The sequence below is a fragment of the Tasmannia lanceolata genome, unplaced genomic scaffold (genome assembly GCF_043159265.1).
Source record: "Tasmannia lanceolata isolate RefF3 unplaced genomic scaffold, GAP_Taslan_0.1 ptg000012l, whole genome shotgun sequence".
NCBI lineage: Eukaryota > Viridiplantae > Streptophyta > Magnoliopsida > Canellales > Winteraceae > Tasmannia > Tasmannia lanceolata.
The window spans coordinates 3627240-3648007 of record NW_027518689.1 but is presented as its reverse complement, the minus strand read 5'-3'; the positions used below and the strand labels follow the sequence as shown (position 1 = coordinate 3648007).

At 42.6% G+C, this 20768-nt stretch overlaps 1 protein-coding gene and 1 pseudogene across 2 annotated transcripts in view; both read right to left on the bottom strand.

The window, feature by feature from the left end:
• Positions 1-12501, bottom strand: part of LOC143888339 (protein SUPPRESSOR OF GENE SILENCING 3-like) — a 52021-nt pseudogene extending 39520 nt beyond the window's left edge. The window contains exons 1-2 of the transcript XR_013254533.1: positions 12185-12501; positions 8444-8751 (exon numbers count right to left, since the gene is read on the bottom strand). The product of XR_013254533.1 is annotated as a protein SUPPRESSOR OF GENE SILENCING 3-like (transcript). The remainder of the gene's footprint in view (positions 1-8443; positions 8752-12184) is intronic.
• Positions 12502-19201: 6700 nt separating this feature from the next.
• LOC143888334 (uncharacterized) lies at positions 19202-20768 on the bottom strand. Its single transcript, XM_077392715.1, has 2 exons — positions 20412-20768; positions 19202-19288 (listed from the first exon to the last, which is right to left on the bottom strand). Exons 1-2 carry the CDS (start codon positions 20766-20768, stop codon positions 19202-19204), a joined length of 444 nt encoding a protein of 147 aa, XP_077248830.1.

The window sequence follows — 20768 nt, the reverse complement described above, 5'->3', positions numbered from 1 at the left end:
TGTGTGTATATATATATATATATATATATATATATATATATATATATATATATATATATATATATATATATATAACTGTGAAAGATCAGAAGTTATATAGTATGAATTATGTGCATATATTTAATCTATGTACGTATCCAGTGTCTAGGTCTGTCCCATATAGGACAAAATAATTTTCAGATGTTTTCCTTAATGTCAGTTCTATGCATATATGAACAGAACAAATGATGTCTGTATGTATTTCAATTAACTATAAAAATTCTATATATCTATCTTAGATAAATCTTTCCTAGACAAAAAACAACAGTCCAAACAAATAAACCTTAAGAAAACAAGCCATTGTAAACCAATATTTTAATTAATGATGACCATTTTCATGAAAACAGCCCTTAGGTATGGTAAATTCGGAACTTGGAAGGGAGTTATTTCAGAGACAAATTATGTAGACAGTAATCGAATAGGTAAAAGAATCTTTCTGAAAATCAGCACCTTAGTGCCATAAGTTTTAAACGTTGAATCATATTCTTTAGTTAAAAACAACCCCTAAACATGAACATTTACCCAGGTATATATATATATATATCCATACAAAGATAATCAAGAGTCCTAATAATATAAAGAATTCGCACAACCTTTGTTACATATGAGTGCGCGTATGTGTGTCACTTGGAAATATGGATTGAGGAAACTTAGAATTTGGTATATAATTGTGTTTCAGATTCGGTAGCAATCCCTACTCAGACATAGAGGATTTCTTACTCTTGCACATTACAGATAGACAAGGCAGGTGATAGCTAAACTATACTTATATGATCCTTCAAATCTTACAATGGAGACGGTGATGTATTTTAATTGTGCTATTTTTCTAAATTTTATCTTGTCAAATGAGTTATGATTTCTTATCGCTGATGATTAGAATAAAAATTGAATTTGTAAATTTAAGGCTGTAAGTTATTTGTTCTTGTTTTCAATCGTATGGAGATAGTGGAATGACATATAGTAATATAAAAAGAAAAATATTTAAAGAAGAATAGGGGAGAGTAATGGGAGACCATTGAGTCATCCCCGATATATTATATAACTTGGGAGAACCGCGCAACCTCTTATTGATGTCGGAATCCTACGGAGACCAAGAGTCCCTAGGCGGTATGATCTATCGTAATAAGTCCACGTGGAACCGGCTGTGTCGGCAAGGGCAACAAGCTAAATGGGAGCCGGAATGCCCTCGGTTAAATAAAATTTTGTAATAAGAAGAATGAATGGGTTTGTGCTCTCTTATATTGTAGTTGATTCTTTCATGTTTGTTGTAAGTACATTTTGTGATTTAAAATGGTTTCTCTCATTATGTTATATAAGTTCTTCTAAAGCATTATTTTGTTTAATTGGTCAACTTATTTTAGTTGTTTTATAAATATTGATCTCGATCTATTATTCGATTTGGATCTTCATGTTTGTTTAGTTTCTATCATCCTGCTGACCCTATTTTTCTCCCCAGGATTAGAGAACGTTAATGAGAGTGCATTTGCGCACGAAGACATTTAGGAGCGTAGGGGATGGGAGCGATCAAATAAGGGTACGATACAGCTTGGTCGTCACTTTTAATCTAGTTTAGCTTGTCTAGTTAAGACTTTATTCGGATGATTAATTGTTTTAAGTGAATGTTATGTAAGGGAACATTATTGGGATTGGGATAAGAATGATGGTTGTTTAATTTTCATATATGGTTTGAACAAAAAAAATTTATGAGTATATTGACAGGTGTTTGCTTGTAGCGATCCGGTCACGGAAATCGGGTTGTTACAGTTGTTTGGATATACCCTATTTAAGGAATGCATGCACATAAAATCATACATACGATATATATGGTATATATAGCATGTCTTACCAGTGCATGCTTATATGAGTTATAAGACAAAATTTTGGGGACATATTTCTAACCAGTCAGTATGTGCACAAGGATTCCCTAAAATGATTTATGTGGTTATTTTGATCTCATAATGCTCTAGTGATAAAATTAATTTATTCAAAACAGATCTTATAAATAAGTATCTTTGAAAGCCTTTTTGATACATTTATGTATGGGCAAATCTCAGGAATCTTATGTGCGGTGCCAAATCAAATAATTTTCACACAAGTTAAACTATTTCATCAATTCTAGATCCTTGTGTGCGTTGAGTCTTTGCAACCCCTTATCGGTTCTTTTCCTCTATATCAAACTTAAAAGAGCGTGGATATGATTTTATCTTCAGGCTAATTCCCCTCACACTCTCACTTAGAGGCCGTCTCGATATTCACATCCGAGTTTTTACAAGGCAGGTGATAGCTAAACTATACTTATATGATCCTTCAAATCTTGCAATGGAGACGGTGATGTATTTTAATTGTGCTATCTTTCTAAATTTTGTCTTGTTAAATGAGTTATGATTTCTTATCGCTGATGATTAGAATAAAAACTGAATTTGTAAATTTAAGGCTGTAAGTTATTTGTTCTTGTTTTCAATCGTATGGAGATTGTAGAAAGACATAGTAATATATAAAGAAAAATATTTAAAGAAGAATAAGGGAGGGTAATGGGAGACCATTGAGTCATCCCCGATATATTATACAACTTGGGAGAACCGTACAACCCCTTGTTGATGTCGGAATCCTACGGAGACCAAGAGTCCCTAGGCGGTATTATCTATCGTAATAAGTCCACGCGGAATCGGCCGTGTCGGCAAGGGCAATAGGCTAAATGGGAGCCGGAGTGCCCTGGGTTAAATAAATTTTTGTAATAAGAAGAATGAAAGGGTTTGTGCTCTCTTATATTGTAGTTGATTCTTTCATTTTTGTTGTAAGTACATTTTGTGATTTAAAATGATTTCTCTCATTATGCTATATAAGTTCTTGTAAAGCATTATTTTGTTTAATTGGTCAACTTATTTTAGTTGTTTTATAAATATTGATCTCGATCTATTATTCGATTTGAATCTTCATGTTTGTTCAGTTTCTATCATCCTGTTGATCCTATTTTTCTCCCCAGGACTAGAGGATGCTAACGAGAGTGTGTTTGCGCACGAGTATGTCTAGAAGATAGGGTGGTGGGAGCGAATAAACAAAGAAGACGATACTTTTCGTCGATGTCTCGGTTTTATTTTAGATGGCCTAGTTTGGACTTTACTTGATTGAATAAATTATTGAAATGTCTATGTTATTGTATGGAAATATTTTGGAAATGGAATAAGAGCGATGGTTGTTTGATTTTCCTATTAAAAAAAAATTGAGTGGTTTTAACAGGTTTTGCTTGTAGCGATCCGGTCACAGGAATCGAGTCGTTACAGTTGTGGTATCAGAGCTGTATCCCTCTAGTAGGGTGTGTTGGTCCCACACCGGAAGCGGAGAGAAAAAGTTCTCGGGCTATTTGTGTAGATCCCCCCACCTTCCCTATGTAGACGCGTCTTCTGCGGAAAAACAAAACCAGGATGGCTGCAGTCTAGAACCAGACAATATCAGAGCCACCAGATTTAGTCTGTGAGGAACCTGGTTGCACGAGTCTTGGGTATGTCTTAGGAAAGGGGTTAGATAGATGAAACATAGACAATAGATCGAGCTTAAAATATATGTAATCCTCCGTGTGTTCGTCTTACAAATGCAGAATGTAACCATTGCTTGTTGTTACAATTAGGGTAGAACCATTTTCTCCTGAGAGTATGGAGAGAGGAGTTTCGGGGACGAAATTCTTTTAAGGGGTACAATGTAATACCCGGTAAAAATAATAGTTTTTATGCATAAAAACTATTCACATGTTACTATTCCCCTCTGTTTTTCTTATAAATAGAGCAGCGAGGAAGAGAAAAGGAAGAAAAAAAAAGAAAAGAGAGGAAGAGAGGGAGAAGGAAAAGGCTAGGAGAATCACTTCTCCCTGATCGTTGTCATCTTCAAGGTCAAGCATCTTCAAATTCCCACTTCCCAGGTTTGATAAGGCAGGTGATAGCTAGACTCGACTGGTATCTTTCTCAATGAAAGTGATAGGGATATGATTATATGTTGTTTTATTCAGATATTTCTTATCCGTTTTACTTCAAATATTCATTGTTTACATTTGGGAAATATCAAATCATATTTGTTTCAAAATGATGAAATGTGTTTCATTCTGGAAAATGAAATGAAATGTTGGATTTCATATGCACGAAAATTTTGGACGAAAATGAGAAATGAAAGAAATGGAAGTAGTAAATGCACAATTGTCTCTCTCGTGTGACGTGTTTGTACCTCTGAGCCGTCTACTTACCCAAAAAGGGAAGCGGGCCAAGTCCAAAGCGGACAATACAAGGGTGAGGCGTATCGTTACGGGAAACTTCAGAAATAGAAACAGTTGGAAACTATTGGGCTTTAAATGCTTTGTTTTACTATCTGGTTAAATTGTTTCTATTAAAAAAATCCTATTAGTATTAGTTTTAAAATCACATTATGTTCTATATAAAATACTGCGTATTTTTATAGAACTGTTTCTTATTATTGATTTCAGCTACTTGTCGAAGCTTCTATATACCTACTCTCCTAACCCACATTTTCCCACCAGAATTTGAAAATTTGGATGCGGGAGTATTTTGTCAATGAAGAACCTTAGTTATGGGAAGTGTGAAAGCAACTTGAGGAAATACGGAAGTGATGAACCCAGTCAATCTCCTCAGATGTAAAAAGGTTTTAAATATGTCATACTTGGGATTTTTGTAAATTCAGGGTGCAATTAACCTTCCGCTGTGTAATTACAGGAATAAATATGTTTTGTTGCCCGTAGCGATCCGTGCAGTAAAAATCCGGGTCTGTAATTTTCCAGAATAATGATTTACCAAAATTTTCTGCAATTGAATAGAAAAATCATTTTAAGGTGAACAAATGTACTAATAACTGAAAGAGAATAATTCAATAACAATAGGAACAATTATAAATCTGCTACATTCTTATCATATCAATTTCATTTAAACCCAGGGCACTCCCGCTCCCACTAGCTTGTTGCCCTTGCCAACACGGTCGACTCCGCGTGGACTTATTACGGTAGATTATACCGCCTAAGGACTCTTGGTCTCAATAGGATTCCGACATCAACTAGGAGTTGCGCGGTTCTCCCAAGTTGTATACCTTTAATTACGGGGATAACTCAATGGTTTCCCATCACCCTTCCCCCATTTCCTTTTCTTGGATATTTTATATAGTTCAATACGCCTTCCAAATTCTTTCAGGTAAATGAGAAACTAAGGTTAAGTTAAAATTTTCAAATGGAAAAGCAGATATAATGCCAAACATGCGATATAAGAACTGAATTTCATAAAATAAAATTAGAAACAATAAAATTTTCACCCTCCTTGTTGTAGAAATTGGAAACCCATACAAGCAGAGTTAGCTATCACCTGCCTTAATCTTACGAACGTGGTAGGATGAGATGGCTCCTGTTAGAGAGTGGAGTGCAACGATCCTGAAGTCACATAGTTGAGTGTAGAGAATGACAGTTTAGCCTAGGTTCAAGTTGCTAAAAAAAATTTGTACACTACTTAATCTTGATCCTGTCCCGTAGTGGGACTCACACATACTCTTAATTACACCATATTGCTGCCTTGTTCGAGCATACAATCACACTCACGAAAACACTAATAGCTCCCTGTTTAAGGGCATAAAACACGTACAAAAAAAATGCTTGTTTGCTATTTTGTTCTTGGGTACAAAGAACAACACACAATTAAAACACTTATTCGGAACTCAAGGTCATTAAAACAGTTAAGTATTCGTACTCTTATTATTTACATGCTACCCCCAAAATATACATACGTAATAGCACGCAAGAAACCCACTATATTGAAAATAAAGGGGCTGATTTGAGAAAATAACTCAATAGCTATTATACCCTGCCTGCACGCATGAACTGCTTTTAAGGAAAATAATTACAAAAATAATATATGTCATAAGTAATGACTATTTTGAAAAAGAATGGCATCAAAAATTTTTCATAGATAGGCATAGGGTCTGTTTCAAGAGAAACCATTATATACTCTTAAGATTCATACTTATGATCATTGGGTCATAAGAACTGACATAACATTAAAAAAATCATTTGATCTAGGTGTGAAATCATTTATGAGAAAATTGAAAGAAAACCATTCACCCCACCTTAATACAATTGTTGGAAAAAGGCTCATGTAATAGATCGTTTTATCGTTGTACATATCATTAACACTGTTTGGGCAAAATTATACATGTGCAAGGTTGTTCTTATGTACAATAGGTACATATGTCTGTTGAAAATCAAGGCCTACATAAAATAAAATTTTAGTAGTTTTATTTCTACATACAGATATTATTTTGGAAATAAAAGAATCACTTTATTTAACATATGACCTCGAACTGTTTGAATAAAATTCATGTACCAAAATTTCTCCACTTAAAATTGTTCATAGATAGATAACCAAAAGAATCAACCATCCTCTCATTTATTTTATGTACATAAATCCGACGGAATCGATTTTATTTATTTATTTACTTGAATTGGTTTGACTTCATTCCTATGTAACAATATCACCTTATTTATTTCACCAGTAAAGATTGAAAATTATAAGATTATAAGATTTTTAAGAGGAAATAAACTACTAACTTGAAGAGTGTACGATTTCCAAAGGTGAAAGATGATTGACAATGCCTCGAACAAGCCTTTCTTCTCCTCTCTTTTCTTATTATATATTTTTTTTCTCAGTTCTTTCTCTCACTTGGGCGTCCATAAATTTGAACGTGGGAGAGAGCCCAAGTTTCTTATATTCTTCTCTTCTTTGTTGTAGTTTTGGTTGCTTTTCCTAATTTTGAATTTTAGGATCCCTTGAATCTCTTAACTAATCTATTCAATATGGTTACTTAACCTTTAAGTAACCCAATCTCTTTCTTGATTTCCTACCACAAGATCTTATCTTTTAAGTAATTTGCTACAATTAGGGATTTTGAATTTCAAATGAGTAAATCTCACAGATTTTTCCTATCTTTTGGGCACCATCTATATCTAAAACCTACCTTATTTACCTCTCCTTCTACATATGGGCTCTTAACCAACATATTGGGGATTATCCAATCCACCAAATCCCCACTAATTTAGGCGTGTAACAAAAGGGAAGAGATTACAGTTTTTGTTTTTAAAATTTGTAACGCCTATTTAGTTGGGCAGTATTACAAGCCCTACTTGTTGTAGCTAAAAGTGAATTTCTTAGTTAAATTTATTTCTTCCTAATTTGCCCCTAATTAACAGTTGTTTTAATTATATAATAATAGCTTAGTCATACCCTTTAATATTTGGGATAGAGGTGGGTCCATAACATCATATTCAATATATATATATATATATATATATATATATATATATATATATATATATATATATATATATATATATATATATATATAGAGAGAGAGAGAGAGAGAGAGAGAGAGTGGTTCCTACACACATGTGTAGATAAGTTATCTACACACTACCTTAAAATACAGTGGGGGCCACATTATTTGGGTGATCCAACCATTCATTTTTAAGGCCCTCACATAGATAGGGTGTCCACAAAAAATCAGATCCATAGGATCATCCTAACCATTCAAACTGTGGATGCAAAAAATGGACTAATTTGTGAAGGTTTAAAGACATCCATTTTACCTCCACAAATCGTAGGGTTGGGATGATCCTATGGATCTGATTTTTTGTAGACACCCTATCTATGTGAGGGCCTTTAAAATGGATGGCTTGGATCACCCAAACAATGTGGGCCCCCACTGTATTTTAAGCTAGTGTGTAGAGAACTCTCTACACATATGTGTAGGAACCGTTTTCTCATATATATATATATATATATATATATATATATATATATATATATTCTTTATAATTATCACTGTAAAAATTTTTGGGTGTTACATTAAGATGTTGGAGAAAGGCGTTATTTATCTTTTATACTTTAACACCCCCGCATGTGTGGCCCACTTGACAAACTTGTGGCACATGTGGTTCCACTTTGGGCCGACCATCGCATGTGGATTTTTGCTATCTGGGAGGTTTGAACTCGAGACCTTTGGCTCTAAGTTGGAGAAAGACGTTATTTATCAAGCCTCAGAAAATTAATCCGTAAGTTTGAATCCAATAATCATATCATGTGAAGCAGGCCCGAAAATCGGGGCTAAATAAATTAAATCATAACTTAAACCACAATTTTAACCATATAAAGAATTGTAAGCAGATATAAAAAGCTTCCAAATGAATGCTGACCCAAAAAAAAAAAAGGATTCCAACTGAAGAGACCATTAAACTACAATAAGAAGCATGCCAAGAAGATCAATGGCCACAGCATTAAGCAGCTTCAGAGTTCCAAACAAGTCCTAATATCATCTAGCACAAAGACCATCTAGCACTATAGAACATAGGAAGGTGAGGAACATTATATACCTTTGAGTTTACTATCCATCTCTCTGTTACCCATACCCTCCAAGCGGCAATCTTTTCTCTCTCCATAATTGGTGTTGTGAATTACCACTATTGGTGGCCATATAATCAGATCCTCCCTATTCTTTGCCGCATCATCAGCAGATAATGACTGATACGGTTTTGGGTTTTCTGGTGCTTTCGCATAATTCCATCCCATTAGAACACACAAAGCCTTATGAAAGCCAAGATGATCAGCACGTAAGTCTGCGTTCTGAGAATTGTAGGCATGCATCATAAGGCTATGAATATCTGTAAATTCTTAGGAAGTCCTGTAATTTTTATACAAAAAGTGCATCAAATAATAAAAGAAAACCAGATTCCACCCGCTCTGACATCACTAAAATAATAAGGTAACACAATAACTCAATAAATATCAACAAAGAATGAATACCTGCAGTGGTACTATAAACTATAAAGGAAACCTAATAGAATTTATGGGAAGGGATTTAGCCTATGTTTCATCAATACAAGTGCGAGTGTTGGATCTGACATGGGTACCTAGTGTCAGATTCAGCAAACCTCAAAAAGATTCATGAATTCACCAAAATATATTAACTGACTCTCAAATTTTAATTCTTTTACACAATAATATGGTTTATAACAAGTAATATATTGAAAATTTTAATAGATTCAGTAAATATAATGATTAATTTCTATATACAAAACTTACTATTGAGATGATAAAAACTCAAAACATCCTGTAATTGTAAAGTCATGGCTGTCAGGCAGAAACTTATGAAGTTATGACGTTTCAAGCCCTACATCGTGAGCAATTCAATTAATTGCTAAACAAGGCCTCATTGTGCCACTCAACTTTAACCATTTCATCATGAGATAAACATCACCCAATAGCAAGGTTGCAAATACACTACAATAAAATTCAGAGATCACTCTTCCAATTACAACTCACAACCTTCTTCCAGCTGATTAAAGCATAAAACTGGAGCATCTATAAGTTCACACATTTACGCAGATATGGTCCTATTTAAATGGGCATCATGTAACAGTACCATGAAAAGATTAGTACTTCTCTACGAAGGTACAACACAGTAGCCCCAAACCAACAGATTTACCTATGAAAGTGATTATATATATATATATATATATATATATATATATATATATATATATATATATATATATATAGAGAGAGAGAGAGAGAGAGAGAGAGAGAGAGAGAGAACATTTCCTACACACTTGTGTAGGTAAGTTACCTACACACTAGCTTAAAATACAGTGGAGGCCCACATTGTTTGGGTGATCCAAACAATTCATTTGAATGGTCCTCACATAGATAGAGTGTCCACAAAAAATCAGATCCATAGGATCATCCCAACCCTACGATTTGTGGAGGTAAAATGGACGTGTATAAACCTTCACAAATTAGTCCATTTTTTCCCTCCATAGTTTGAATGGTTAGGATGATCCTATGGATCTGATTTTTTGTGGACACCCTATCTATGTGAGGATCATTCAAATGAATGGTTTGGATCACCCAAACAATGTGGGCCCCCACTGTATTTTAAGCTAGTGTGTAGGTAACTTACCTACACAAGTGTGTAGGAAATGTTCTCTCTCATATATATATATATATATATATATATATATATATATATATATATATATATATATATATATATATATATATATATTTCTGAGCTTGAGCTCAGAAACCATTTACTAATATATGGGGGCGCAGTATCTGAGCTCAAGCTCAGAAATTCTATCTGAGGTAGAGTTTTTATATAGGGCGCGCATCTCCCATGTTGTTTGACTCATCCATGCCATTCATTCCATAGAAGCTGACATAGATAGGTTGTTCCTAAGAAACCATCTCCATAGGATCCTCCTAACCGTTCGATCTGTAGAGGCACAAAATGGACCATTTTGTAGACGTCCATTTTAAACCTCCACAAATCAACGCTTACCATGATTCTATGAAGATGATTTCTTAGGTACACCCTATATATGTTAGGTCCTATAGAATCAATATCTAACATATCCCAAACAACATAGGCAGCCACCCTATTTAAAAACTCTACCTCAGAAATTCTATCTGAGGTTGAGCTCAGAAACCATTTACTAATACATATATATATATATATATACATATATATATATATACATATATATATATATACATATATATATATATATATATATATATATATGTGGGAAAAGTGTTTGTGAGCTAGAGCTCACATAAGCTTATATGAGCTAGAGCTCACAAACATAGAGGGCCCACATTGTTTGGATGGTTCAAAGCATTCATTTGATAGGCACTCATATAGATAGGTTGTGCCCAAAAAATCAGCTTCATAGGATCATCCTAACCTTTCCATTTGTGGAGGTTAAAAATGGGCAGATTTATGGAGGTTTATACCCGTCCATTTAACCCTTCCATTTCTAAGAGGGTTGCAGACAAACTGAGACTGGTAGCGACGGGGTAGGATCGTCCAAGAAGATGACTTGCATAGAGCAAAGAAAAAGAAAAGTTGTAGCAAAAGGCCCGGCGGACGACTACGATAAACTGAGGAAGATCTGTCGTCCGCCGGGGAGCGAAGCTTCTGTGATTGTCCTCAATGCGTGGTCGGATCGACCCGCTCTGATACCATGATTAAAGTTGATAAAATCAAAGACTTTCTATTATTTTTGGATGATTTACAAAGAGCCCGAATGAGTGCTTATATATAACAAAAAGGATTAAAGATAGAAAGAGATCATTGTAAATATGGAAAGTGAGAATGATGGAAATCCTAACTACTACATTTAGCCTAATTGCTAATTTATCCAAGCTACCCAATCCACCACAATTACTTAGTTGCCTAACCTAAACAATTGCTAAATCCACCCTAATCAATCTAAGATTTGATTTTATTCTCTAACACGCACATGACGGGGTTTCCAGGGCAGCACCTTTGATATTTATAAATCACGTATTATGGTTACGGGTATAACATTTTCTTTAAGTTTTTCCCTTGGCCGAGGAGTGTTTGTAACCCTTCTCCCATGGACTTAGGCATTCTAACCACGTAATTCTATCTTCTTGCTTTGTGTCATTGTGTTTCTTGCATCTTCTTCGTGTTGCTTTCTGTAAATCGTGTTTCATCCTTATTGGAGAAGGTATTTCTCAGTTTTCAACAACCAGGACTGACCAAAACTCCTATTCTCTAAAGGCAAAACCATCCCTAAATGCCCATATAGCAAGATGAAATGGAAGAAGAACTATATTGGTCTTACACAATTGACGTATTTTCAAGGAAGTCTACTCAAACCCACCGAAACTCCTATTCTCTAAAAGCAAAATCATCACTAAATGCTCTTCTCCAAGATCCTAAATTCGTATATATGTAAGTACAGCTAGGAACCCTATCCTTCCTAACAACATCAAAACTTAACTCGTCAACTCAACTAAGCCTTTGTCCTAAACTAGTTGGGGTCGGTTAATGAATCCTTTAGAAAAAATTTATGAAAGAATCAACTTGGCTCAAATTGACTAAGTCTAATCCTGACACTAGTTGGGTTCATCTACATGGATCATTTTCTACCATTCTCTCCTATCCGAGGTCATGTTCTCTGTTATGTTCCTAGCCATCAAGTCTTTCCTCACTGTTTCTACCCAAATTGTGACTTCAAAACTTAAGCAGACGGAAAAAAAACAATGGCAAACATAAAAGTGCATAGAGCCTAATCTTATCAAACCTTCCACATGCAAGGCATTTCATAGGCCCATGTTTCCCCTTCTCCAAATAACTCCTCCGCTGCGAAACATTCTCGTTGATCAATTTCGAATACGAAAGAAACTCCTTTGTCACGTTCGAATTCTTCTTCGTTTTCAAATCCTCCTCCAAACTCTCTCCCTCTACCTTCATATGCTTCAACACCCGTAAATCATCCATAACTCCCCTCTCATAATCCAATGGCTCCCTACCCAATGTGCTACTAGTCCCAGCCATGAAATCAGACCCATCCCTTTGCTCCTCGTCACCGTACTTTGTCTTCATGGAGCTTTCAGGCATGGGCGGACCCTGCCCGTCGAGCCTTGACGAGCTCCAGTAATCGTGGGACCCACAGCCATGAAATCAGACCCATCCCTTTGCTCCTCGTCACCGTACTTTGTCTTCATGGAGCTTTCAGGCATGGGCGGACCCTGCCCGTCGAGCCTTGACGAGCTCCAGTAATCGTGGGACCCACCGTAGCCTTACAATTCATCACGGTCGCGTCGGAAACCCTCTGGGCTCATCCCTACCGACTGAGGGAATTGGTTTTCAAACCCTAACCCTAGACTGGAAGGGAATTGGTTTTCAAATCCTAACCCTAGACGGTCATATGGGAAGAATTTATCAAGGGGCTCGAGAGGCTGATGAGAGTAATCGGGTGGGAGGGCGAAGTAGGATCGGACGCTGCGGTCGGGCAAGACGATCGTGTGTCGATCGAGCATGTGGAAGCCATAGGAATTGGAGATTGGGAGGTGATGGCGTCTGAATCCGGGTCTGCGATCGCGCGGTCGGTAGAGGGCCTCCGCGGGGTCTGCAATCACAAACAAAAGGGGGTCCGGGGGTCCGGGGTGGGTCCCGGACGACCACTTCGACACCCAAGTCAGATCCTTCGACCAAACAATATAAAGGACAACAAGAAGGGGAGAGGGCTTTGGCCAGGTTTACCAGGACCAAGGCGCAGATTCTTTTCTAGGCGTGTGGGTGGATGGGTCGGAGGGGACTAACGGGGAGAATAGGATTAAGTTCCCAACCTCCTCTGTCGCTGTCCTGCCTCTTTTTTCCGGTTGTTTCTGTGAGGAGCAAGAAAAAAAAGATCCCTCCCTTCTTCATCTTGCCTGCCTTTTAAAGGGTGGCTCGCGGGCCTCCTCATCATTATGGAGAGAAAATCCTCTTTTGCGGGATTGGGCCATCCCTCTGTCTGGACGACGCGCGTGGTTTAGTAGGATAACCCCTTCCGTAATTTGTGATGATGGGTTTTGGAAGACGAGAAGGTGACACTTGTTGTGGTTGTGCTGCCTTGCCGTTTCCCTACGCCTTTCATGATGGCGGGGCTCTGCTAGTGCATGGATAACACGTGGCGAGATTTGGGAGTGGCGCCGTATTTATGTCTCATCATAACACCCCCTTACTCCTTTGGTTCATTTTAATGGGCCAAGGGAGTAATGTAAAGTGGCGCCGTGGCGGGGATATTTATGGGTGCTCCGGAGTATGAGGAGTCGTGCCGCATCATCCGATGGTTATCTCTTGGGGAATGGTGGTGTTATTGTGGGTCGCCTTCCCTCGAGTTTAAAAGGGGGATCACCCCGGCACTCTGTCATCGCCTCCTCTCCTTTATTTTTACTGACGTGTCTGGTTCCCCTTCGCGAGTTAGGGGTAAGGCTCCTCTTTCCCCGGAGTCATCGAGTGACCCCGACCTGTCTTCTGATTCGGGGGGGGACCCTCGCGGCCCGCTGGAAAAGGGCTAGGACGGATTCGGGCCCTCCCCCGGGTTTTCCTCCCCTTCGTCTCTCCTCCTTGCCTAGAAGGGATAAGTCGTCTCGCTTCCGCGCTGCCAGGGAGTGGTCTTTCTTTTCCAAGGTTTATCGGCAGGGGAGGGAATTGTGTGACAGGGTTTTAAAAATGGACGAGGAGATCGAGGACCTGAAGCGGAGAAATGCGGATCTGCAAAGGAGGGTCCACGCCCTTAATGAATAGCTGCTAGAGTATGAGGTGGACCCCTTGCTGGAGAGCTCTTGGGAGGAGGGGGGGATTCTCTGGAGGAGGAGTCTTCTTCCAGTCGCTCGGGTGATTAGATTTTGTGGGACTAGGCTTCCTTTGCTTCTTCGTCTCTCTCTCTCTCTCTTTTTTGTACCGGGCCCGCGTGCCCAATTTTCGGTTCTTCCCTCTTTTGCAGGCCCGTGGGCCAGAAGGATGTGACTATGAATGGATGGCTTTTCTTATGAATTTGTGATGTGTTTCTTATGTTGCTTCTCCTGTCTTGTTTGGTTGCTTTTGCACTGTGTTCGGCGTGAACTGCCCTTGTTGCGAGGAATTGTGGTGTTGTTGTTTTATGTTCGAACCCGTGCGGGATTCTGAGCCTTTATCTGGCGCGTTTGGCTCTTTCGCCTATTGTGCTGGTGCGCCAAGTGCTCGTGCCGAGGCTCTGGTCCCGGGCGCGCGTTTCTTTTTTAGCGGAGCTGAGGTCGGACTTTCTGCTTGATTTCCTTCCTCCGGACTCTTCCTGTTTGTCAGGTGGGGAGGGGTCTCAGGTGATTAGTGATGATGAGGATCGGACGGCGGGTGACACGTGTCGTAATCGTGTGGTCTCGTCGTTTCCCCATACCTTTCCTTGTGACGGTTAGGTTTTTGCGGGTGTAGGGACGACACGTGGCGAGGCGTGAGTGCGGCGCCGTTTTTTACGTCCCATCGTACCTTTGGTCCATTGAACGGCTTGAGGTGGTAGGTTCGCTTGTCTAGTCAAAGAATATCGTGACGAAGGTATTTATGAGAGCCTTGGAATGCGAGAAGGCGTGCTGTTTCGCTCGGCGGTTCCTTCCCGAGGAACTGTGGTGTCGTCGCGCCATGCTTGATTGTTCATCGAATAGGAAGCGGACACGCGTTGGGCAAGTCGCTTCGTTTTCTTGCCCACTGGCTTCTCAATTGGCTTTATAAACGATGATTCTCTTCTGTTTTTTATGCAGATCGCTCTTTGTAACTTTCTCTTTCTTTGCTACTTTTCTGCCTTTCTTTGGGGCTCGTCTGGGATGTCATTGTCTTTTGAGGGTCTCTCTATTGGTGACGAGGGGCGGGTTGCCTCCGAGGGGGGTCCCCCTAGCAGCCCTGAGACAAACCTTGAGGGGCTGGAGCCTCGTCAACCAGTTCCTGAGAGGAGCCTGCCTCAAAGGTTTCCCCCACACTTTCATCCTGCTCCCCCCTACGAGAGGGAGTCTCATGAAGCTTTCGTTCACCGCAACCGTTCATTCTTTTCCTACGTTTATCGTAGGGAAATGGAGGTCTTTAGCCGGATGATCGACATGGATTGGGAGATTGCGGCCTTGTGTGGGGAGAACAATTTGCTGAGGAACCGGGTGAGGTGGTTAAATGACCAGAGGGCGGCGGGCCCAGCAGATCCGGACTGGGGGAGCTCTTCGGAGGGGGAGCGTACTGATGGGGAGCTTTCTGACGCGGAGAACTCTTTCAGTGGCCAGTCGCTTTAGGTCGGACGGAACGGAATGTGGGGGGCTTTGGAGGGGCTCTTTCCTCTGTTTTCTCCCCTCTCTTTTTTTGTTTTGGGGATCCTCCGGGACCCGGGCCTGCGCGCCCTATCTTTTTTATCTTTGCTTTCCTTCCCCTTTTTGTAGGCCCGTGGGCTAGAGGAAGAATGGTTGTGAATGGCTTCTTTTTGCATTTCTGACTTGTACTTCATGCTTTCTTTTCATTCGCGCAGTAGCTGTGCCTTCTGGATTTTTCCATCAGGTGGAATTTGTATGTTGGGCCCTCGTGGTGGGACCCGAGCCTTCCCCAATGCACTTGGGTTTTTCCATCTGGTGGATTTGTATGCCGGGCCCTTGTGACGGGTCCCGAGCCTCCCCTAATGCACTTGGGTTTTTCCATCTAGTGGATTTGTATGCCGGGCCCTTGTGATGGGTCCCGAGCCTTTCTCCATGCACTTGGGTTTTTCCATCTAGTGGATTTGTATGCCGGGCCCTCATGCTGGGTCCCATCTTCGGATACTCTCTTTTCATTGGGCGGGGAGGACATGGAGATGGCTTGCTGGGGAAGCCATTCAGTGGTAGGGGTAGTGACATCTTTTCAGCCAGGGGAGAGTGGCGTTTCGATTTTTGGCGGTTCCCTCGAATTTCCCAATCGGCGCCACGTGTCCGCGTCCCATCGGATTAGACAGGGAGGGGGACTAATCGACGCGTGTCGAAACCCTAACTCTTTTTAAGACCTTTTTTAGGGATTTCATCCTTGCTTTTTCTCTGTTTCTCTCGGGTGAAGTGGGCTCCCTTCTCCGCTGGTTCCTCTAGGCGCTGTTCTTCACCAACTCGTCTGGTTTTTTTTTTTTTGTCCTTCCCTGCTTATCTGCCTCGGTAAGTTTCGTGTTTTTTTACTTCGTCTGTCGTTTGGTCGTTTTACGATGTCTTCCGAGTCAGTAGAAGTAGTGGAGAGGGCTCCGCCAAGGAAAAAGAGGCGGTTGGTAAATGGTGGGGGCGGTGGCTCTCGAGATGAGCAGCAGCCTAGGGAGTTGGAAGATAGCTCCGGGGCTTCTGGGTCGTCGTTGGGGGCCGCTCCCCTTGAATCTCCCTTTCGTGCTTCTTCTGCTCGTGAGGCGGAGATTAGGGACATTCGGTCTGGCTCCGTTATTCATCCTGGCCCGGTGGCGGGTTATAAGAGTACTTTGGGAGAGGGGGCGGCGGAGAAGATTAGGAGGGAGTTTCACATTCCCGATGAATACGGGATTAGGATTCCTTCTTCTAGGGAGGGGGTGTGCGAGGGTACCACGGAGGAAGAGGTGGCCTTTTATGTCGAGGCTTTTCGGGCGGGGGTCAGGTTCCCGCTCTTGGGTATCATAGTGGAGGCCCTCGAGTTCTACTGGGTGGCCCCCTCCTAGCTGGCGTACTCTTTTGGCTTTTGTGGCCAAGGCGGGCCTTCACAAGGTTCAGCCTACCCTTCCTCTGCTTCAGAGTTGCGTAGCCCTCAGTCCATTGGTGAAGGGGAAAAACGGCTGGTTGTACCTGACCCAGTGTCCCTAGGTGAAGATCACGGCGAACTTGCCTTCTTCCATCAAGAAGTGGAAGGAGGAGTTCGTATTCATCATTCCTCCGTCGGATGCGGATTGGGCTTTTCCTGCTCTTGGAGGCGTTCTGTCGAGTGGCGGAGGAAAGCCCTCCCTGACGAGTGTGACTGTAGCAGGTTTGATTTGGAGAAGCTTGCTTCCAGGGAGCCCGTCGACATTTCAGAGTTTAAGTGGGAGAGAGGCCTGAGGAGGCTTGGTTTGGTGGGCACCGTAGAGGGGAGGGTCGGCTGTATGGGTGAGGGAGCGGGGGAGAGTTCTGCCAGCCGCCGTGGTGAGCCTTTTTCCCCGGGTTGGTCTCCCCCCTCCGCTTCCCTCTTCCCCCTTTTTTTTTTTTTTTTAGCTGTCATTTGCTTCGTGCTGAGTTATTGCTGTGCTTCTGTTTTGGGCAGTGGACATGTCTTCTCCTGGCGACGTAGGTAGGGGAAAGGGGGTCGCGGTGGCGGCGATCGAGGGTCCGGTTGCCCTTAAGAAGATCCCCTCAGACTTTATGGCCACGGCTAGGGTCGAACGGACGCAAACAAGGCTTCCCTCATCCGCGCCGTCGAGTTCCTTTGGCCGGTTAGCCGGGGCGAAGGGTGCGGTCAGGCCCCCTCCCAGGGAGTCGGAGCCCCCTGCCAAGAGGGTGGCTTCTTCCGGTGCTGATCAGGGAAAAATCGGCCGGGGGGCTTGTCCTTCTGCTTCTTTCGTGGAGGATATGCCGAGTCGGCTGGAAGGGTCGGTCATGACTAAGGTGCTCCTGGAGCGGATGGAGCTTTCTCCCGAATATTATCGGGCGAGGGGAGAACTTTTTAAGCCCGACTGGAAGGTCGGTGTAGAGGACAGCATCCTTACGAATCCCCGGGTTGGGGTGGAGTTTGGGTTGACGACCGCCCTCCCCGGTGATGAGGCTGAGTTGGAGAGCTTTGACCGTAGGGTCGTGGGGGCTCGGTACCTTCATTCGATGTCCTGCGTAAGTACCGGATGGTGGGCCCTTCTGTTTTTGTTTTCCCTCTCCCTCTCCCCCTCCCCTTTTTTGCTGTTTTTGCGGCAACTTTCTGACGTTTTTGTTTGTGGTGGGGGCTCCTGTAGGCCCAAATTTTTGCCAGGAAGATGCTGCAGTATATGATCGAGGATGAGTCCGAGATCGACGCTTTTGAGGACCGAGTTCGTAAGTTGACCGAGGACCAGGAGAAGGGCCAAGTCGAAAAGGCGGCGTTGGAGGACACTGTTACTCAACTCAGGGCAGAACTCAGGATTTCCGAGGACGTGAGGAATCGTACGGCGAATCAATTAGTTGTGGCCCAGGAGAACTTTGTTGTGGGGCTGGCAAAAGCGCGGGAGGAGTGGCGTGACTCCGAGGAGTTTTTCAAGGCCCCCGCCGCGTTCAGCGTGGATATTGAGATAGACGCTTTTGATGAGTGCCGGCGGCGTGTTCGCGAGGTTGACCCCTCCTTTCCTCTCGAGAAGCTGGTGCACGAGGCTGAGGATATTACTCCGGAGGATCCTTTGCCGGTGCCGGCGGATACCGCGAGACCGGCCGAGGATCCGGCGGTTGCCCTGGAAGCTCCTATAGTCACTGAGACTTCTGCGGGAGCTCGGTGAGGCTCGGGCGCCTTTTGGATTCCGTTTTTGCTTCTTTTGATGGTTTCATGCTGGATCTGTAATAACATTGTGAACTCTTTTTTTCTCCTTTTTTTTTTTTTTTGGTATACCATGTGCTAAGGGCTCTTTGGTATTTGAATTACAATTTGTTTGGTGAGGACGTATTTGGTGCACCGCAGTGGAGCGTCTTATTTGTGGAAGGACTATCTTCTCATCGAGTGATCAGCTCGGAGTTAATGGGTCCCGCCTGCCCTTTAAGGGGAGGTCTTTTTTTCATAGGGAGCGTTTTAGGGTATTCTCGGAGGGATCAGCCTCGATGCTACCTCTGTCTCACTCCCTCTCTTTTTTCCGGCCCTTTATTCAGCACGGACCGGAAAATGGAGATACACGTGGCTTTGGTAGAAATGCTCTTCCATTAATTTGCAAAGGGAGAACATGTCTCTGTCTCTGGAAATGACAAAAAGAAGACAAACAAAACATTCGTCACATTTTAAAAGTAAAATACGGACATTACACTACCTTTCTATTGGTAAAATTCTCGGAGGTTGTCCATGCTCCAACTTCGCGGGACTGGGGTCCCGTCGAGGCGCTCCAGTTGGTAGGCCCCGGGGCGGAGCGCTCGAACGACCCTGTAGGGTCCCTCCCATTTAGGTGCGAGTTTCTCAGTGTTTCGGGGGTCAGACATCTCCGCCCTTCGTAGTACTAGGTCCTCGGGTTTTACCGTGCGCTTCTTTACTCGGGCGTTGTAGTATCGCGCCACCCTTTGCTAGTAGGAGGGGCCCCGGAGGAGGGCTTGCTCTCTTTTCTCGAGTACGAGGTCGAGAGTGTTCCGGAGGAGCTCCGAATTTCCCTGTTCGTCGTAGTTCTCCATGCGGAAGTTGGAGAGGCTGATTTCCAATGGAATGACTGCCTCGGCCCCGAAAGTCAGACTAAAAGGGGACTCCCCGGTCGCGGTTGGTGGCGTTGTTCGGTAGGCCCAGAGTACTCTAGGGAGTGCTTCTACCCAGTTCTTCCCAGCTTCTCATGATCGCTTCTTGAGGCTTTGGAGTAAGATCCTGTTAGTTACCTCTACCTGCCCGTTGGCCTGTGGGTGTGCTACGGAGGCAAAACGGTGTTCGATGCTTAGATTATCGCAGAATCTGCCAAACTCCGTACTTGCGAACTGGGGTCCGTTGTCTGTTACGAGTATTCTTGGAATGCCGAAGCGGCGGACCACATTATGATAGAAAAACTTCTCCTTTGCTTTCGAGTTGGGCTTTGCCACGGCTTTGACTTCGACCCACTTGGTGAAGTAGTCGATGGCGACGTACAACATTGTGTGTCCCCCCGGGGCTTTTGGGAACGGCCCGAGCAGGTCCATCCCTCACATGGCGAAAGGCAGGGAGCCTGCCATCGCGGTGTACGGGGTGGCCGGTTGGCGAGGGGTTGTGGCGAACCTTTGGCACGGGCTGCACTTTTTGACGAACTCCTTGGCGTCCCTGAGGATCGTGGGCCAGAAGTAGCCGTGCCTTAGGATTTTCTGAGCCAGGGTCCGGCCGCCTCCGTGGTCCCCGCAGATTCCTTCATGTACCTCCCGTAGGGCGTAATCTGATTCGGAGGGTACCAGGCATCGGAGGTACGGCCATGTGTACGACCATTTGCACAGCCTGGGCCCGTGGACCACGTAGTGGGCGGCTTTTGTGGTTAGGCGTCGGGCTTCCAGCTTGTCCTCGGGTAGTATCCCGTCTTTCAAGTATCGTATGATGGGGTCCATCCAGTTGGGTCCTGGAGGAATCTGTAAGACTTGCACCTCATCGATACTGGGGAGGGACAGTATCTCTGTGAGCACGGTACCGAAGTCGTGGGTTTCTTCCGAGGCCATTTTCGACAGAGCATCCGCTCGATTGGTCATGTCTCGTGGTACTTGGAGAACCTCAACTTCCCCCAT